The sequence below is a fragment of the Cephus cinctus genome, unplaced genomic scaffold, assembly GCF_000341935.2.
Source record: "Cephus cinctus unplaced genomic scaffold, Ccin1 Ccin1_scaffold1465, whole genome shotgun sequence".
NCBI lineage: Eukaryota > Metazoa > Arthropoda > Insecta > Hymenoptera > Cephidae > Cephus > Cephus cinctus.
The window spans coordinates 95,591-100,074 of NW_014333832.1; the positions used below are offsets into that span (position 1 = coordinate 95,591).

Here is a 4,484-nt window from a genome sequence, read left to right on the forward strand (position 1 = left end):
CCCTGTTGCCTGGCTGTCTGGCACAAGCCTCTTTTGCACGTGTGCCATCCCAAAAAGATTGTCCCAGTCGTCCCATTTACTTCTCCGAATGTCAAGGAACACGGAGCTAACCATCCACAGGTTGTCGGGTGCTGAAGCCACGGGGAGGAAAAGAAAAAGGATGAAGAAAAGGGCTCAGAGGTTTGAGAGTAACAGGAAGGACCACCCTCTCAGGATCCTCAGCGTCTACCAACGCCTACAGCATCCTTTCCTGGTACTTTCACGAGTGAATTCTTTCTGCAGAGGGAATAACCAATCGTTTAACAATTTCTTATCAGTCGCCTGTTGCCTTTACCCAGTCCTTCCTGCTTCGCTGAACTTTCACGACTCTCGTTTAATTTTTTATACCCGGGTCAGAGAGAAAGATGGCCAGTCGAATAAAGAGAGATGGTCCTGGTGGAGGTCCTGTAAGCTGTTATGCTTTTTGTCTCTCTATCTCTCTCTCCCGGTCCTTCGCTCTCATTGCGTTGATTCTGTTACTCTTTCTAGCACTGTTTCTCTCTCTCTCTCCCTCCCTCCCTTCCCTCTCTCTCTCTCTCACTCTCTGACTCTTTCGTTCACACGGAGGGGGAATCAATACACGAGCCTCCTGGTATTACCGAGGCTCCCGTGGCAGCAGGCCTCCACGAGCCACCCTTCTCGTTCTGGCAGACACCTTGTTGCTCCTGGCAGCGCGAATATTCGCCGCTTTGAAACAAGGCGTCTCCTGGTTGGTTAAAGAAAAGTTTTTTTGACGCGAAATTCAAATGACGTCCGTCGTGTCTCTTGTGCTTTGAGTTATAGAATTAAGATGGTATTGGCCATTTAGTGTATGTAATATATGATAAATGTATCGGATGGGTGAAAACGAAACGCCTGCACGGGCGAGCCACTAGCAATCCTAGCGTAGATCGTCTTTTGTCCAGGAATGGGAAGCGTCGGCAGCAACGCGACAGGGACCACGAGCCCGACGGCGTCGGCGTCCCTGCCAGACGCGACGCCGACGCTCAGCGAGCGTGAGCAGCTCAAAATCGAATTCTACAAAACGTACGACGTGATGACCGGCGTGAGGATCGCCGCGACCCTCGGCGGTTTCTTCAGCCTCATGGTGCTACTCGTCGTCTACAAGAGCAGGTGCGAGTTGACGCGGTCGTACCGCAAACTCCAGGCCTCGCACCATCATAGACTTTCGTAGGACGATGCTCTAGGAGACCCTGGATTTTCAGGTGCAAGTCGAGCAAGCAACTGGAGGATCCTAGACTGACGGCTGCGGCCGCGGCTGCGGTCGCCGAAGCTGAGGCTGAGGAGAGGGCCCTGGCGGCTGCGCTGGAGGCTATCGCCAGGTTACCTCCGAGACCTGGTCGTGGACCCAGAAGGTCCTTGTGCGTCGAGGTAACTTTAGTGCATTGACCTATTGATCCCTTTCTTTTTTTGGTCTTCGATTAATTCAATCTGGTAGCCACCCCTGATGCCCTTGATTTCCCACTAACACGTCCTAGACCACAGAGGTACAGCACTGCCACGTCATTTGCCAGGTCAATCAGTCTCAGCTGCCAGTGATTGCCCCACGCTTCGCATCCGTTGGTGGTGGCGGTGGGTACGACGGGCTTCTGGCGCCGCCTATGAGGCAGCCCAGGTTGGCACCACCAGCCGATCACAGAAGGTGCAGCTCCATCACCTGCAGCAGCACAGCCAGTAGCTACCTCGAAGGACGCGGTTCGGCCATGGCCATGCCCTGTCTACTGCCGCCCCCTTCCTTCCCGCGCCATGCTAACTACGAGGACGAACCCTGGGATCTTTATTATCCCATAGACATTCAGGTTAGCGTCCAAATTCGATTCTCTATTCCGTTATGGGAATGTACTTCCGGTACGACTTCAGAGGTACGTAGCAGTGTATTCTATCGCAGGTTATACAGCCGACGCCGGATATGTCACCGTGCGGAAGCGAAGCTGGTCTCTACGCCGGAGTGTCATCCACTCGTCGCGCACCTCTTGCATCCATGGGTAGCGTGGACCCTCCTGAACCCGACTCTAGGTCCCTGGGCTCCGATTCGGTTTTCCTCGATGACGAGGAATGCCTGGACACGGAGGACGAGGTCTCTGGGTTCTCAACTGACTCGGACGCCCCGGGACCCAGTTGCCGAAGGTTCCTCAGGGTTCCGCCGAGGAAGCGACGCACCCCGGAGAAGTGGGACGGATGTGCGGGCTGCGTGCCAAGACGACGAGCCGGTAGGACGAATAACGGCGTCCTGCCTCCCTGCCAAGCCTGCCTGACGATCAGCGCCGCCATCGAGACGCCCAGGTAACTCACAGATATCCGGCTTATCTGTCAAACTTTGTTTTTCCTTTGAACCCTTCATTGATTTATTTGTTTTCTTTCTGTAAAAGACCCAATTTACCTACCTATGGCAGATCGTCAGTCATATCGACCAGCAACACTATCAACAGCACCAGCTCCACAAGCAGCACCAGTAGCAAGAGCACCGAGTCTCCACCGCGTTCGCCGCCGATCGAGCTCAGGCATAGGCCAATGCCGCTGATGCCACAATCATCATTAGCCACCACGACGACGACGAGGACGACGACGACGACGACGTCCGTAGGAACGCCTATCTGGTCTCAGGAGACGCTCTTCTAGTCGCCGTTTCGCTATCTCTGAGTTTGATCATTGGACGCGGCCGGTTCCGTGGGAAAAGGGGAAAGAAGAACTCGCAGGCACGAGATCCCCATACGAATGCATACATATCTCCCATCGGCCCGACGGAACGCCACTCCATGTAATATGAAATATTTCCAATATGAATGAAAGCGAAGAACGCCGACTAGGAAGGCTCGTGCAATTGGTGCGACTGGTGCGAGGATCCGGGCACTAAAACCAGAGCAAACCCGGCTTAAGGTTCACTTCCTGGTGCATTATTGATAAGAGAAGCTGCGCGCATTGGGTTCGCCACCTTGGCAACAGCCGACCCTTTCCATCGCGGATCATCCCCTCCGTCCGTCGTGCTCGGTTCTTATAACCCGTCATGGCCATCGCCTTACAGCGACAAAACAAAAAACCCAACAGCGAGAGAAATACACAGAACCTAGTAAATAAATAGCGTCGAGGCCAATCAGTCAGTCACAGTCAATGAATAAAAGTGTTAGCAGTAGTGAAAAGTGTTCGCGATCGCGAAGGTGAAAGGTCAGACGACGAGGACCTAAGAGATCATCCCAGCACCAAGCACCTAGGTAAGTGGACTTGCCAGGACGCCAGGATATTCTTGGGGATCGTTAAAGCGCTAAGAAAATGATACGTGTTAAGGAATTATTTTTCTACGAATAACGTGATGATAATCAAAGTCGTGTCGTACCGTAAAGTCGGATCTGCACGGCAGCCTACCCGTTAACGTTAACGTAGCTGTAACTATTTAGTCAAGGCTAACCTAAGCCGATCATTGTTAAGGGAAAGAAAATCCCGCCTCGTTATTATTCTCATTCTTAATTAATAATCGTCTAAGCACGCGTGTACGTATATCCGTCATAATTTTTTTAATCGTTAATCATCCTTCTCTCATTGTTATCGCCATTGTTATCGATTCACGTCATTATTCCAAGCGCACGTCAGAGCCAAGAAAACGAGAGAGAAAGCCGCCAGAGACAAATGAAAAATTTATTCTACTCGTGTATCCTCCCGTAAACTCCTGTAAATTTTTAGTGTGCGTGTACGTGTCTAATATTCCTCCTATGCATATTACAGTAGGTACTGTGTACTGTTACGCAAGATCGATTCGTGCGCAATGCGAAGGCTCGTACCACTGTTTCTCCATGCCCTCTTATCTGTCTTTCCTTTCGCTTTACCCTTACCTCCATTCATTCCTATCACTCACTCATTCTTTCAATGTGATTACAAGTCACCTGACTGTCCTCTACCATCCTCGTTACACGAGTACAAGACATTTTTTACGTCACTCGTCAATATCATGGAGACAATTTAGCCCTCGCCGCCCACGAGTCGATCCTTACCCCTCTCCTGACCACCCTGGCAAAACCCCCCCCCCCACTAAATCTATCTCGAGCGTTATATATATATATATATGAGAGAAAGGGAACTAGCGTTCTAGCAAGACATCCTACGAAGCTATTAAAAAATATTAGATAGGTGTACATACTGTAATACGCTGAGACGTCGAACTGGAATATAACGTTGTCTATGTAAAGAAAGAAAAATTTTAAAATATATATATAACTCCGAGAGACGGGAGCCATGAGCTTTTCGCGAGACAGATATATATATATAAGAGCCTGTTAATTCATTTGTTCTCTTGACAAAATGGAATAAGCCGATCAATGCTCCGTGGCGGGAAAAACGAACAGCCAGTTGATATATAGGGTGGACTAATAAAAAAACATAAGTAGTTAGCTCGCGGCCATGTACGAAGAGGCATTGCGTCTCGCGGAAATGCCGGCCTCGTCTCCGAGCCGTAA

General features: G+C 50.5%; 1 protein-coding gene across 7 annotated transcripts in view; it reads left to right on the plus strand.

Moving 5' to 3' along the window:
* LOC107273173 overlaps positions 1 to 4,464 on the plus strand; it is a 22,077-nt gene extending 17,613 nt beyond the window's left edge. For 2 of the 7 annotated variants that reach the window (XM_025090454.1, XM_025090453.1), the window contains 5 exons: positions 945 to 1,152; positions 1,245 to 1,410; positions 1,518 to 1,838; positions 1,928 to 2,322; positions 2,409 to 4,464. In XM_025090454.1, coding sequence (XP_024946222.1) covers positions 945 to 1,152; positions 1,245 to 1,410; positions 1,518 to 1,838; positions 1,928 to 2,322; positions 2,409 to 2,658 — 1,340 coding nt within the window. In that variant the 3' untranslated portion in view covers positions 2,659 to 4,464. Of the gene's footprint in view, positions 1 to 6; positions 254 to 585; positions 749 to 944; positions 1,153 to 1,244; positions 1,411 to 1,517; positions 1,839 to 1,927; positions 2,323 to 2,408 lie in introns of those variants that run through there. The other 5 variants (XM_025090456.1, XM_025090458.1, XM_025090455.1 and 2 more) reach the window with 5 other exon arrangements.
* Positions 4,465 to 4,484: the final 20 nt, after the last annotated feature.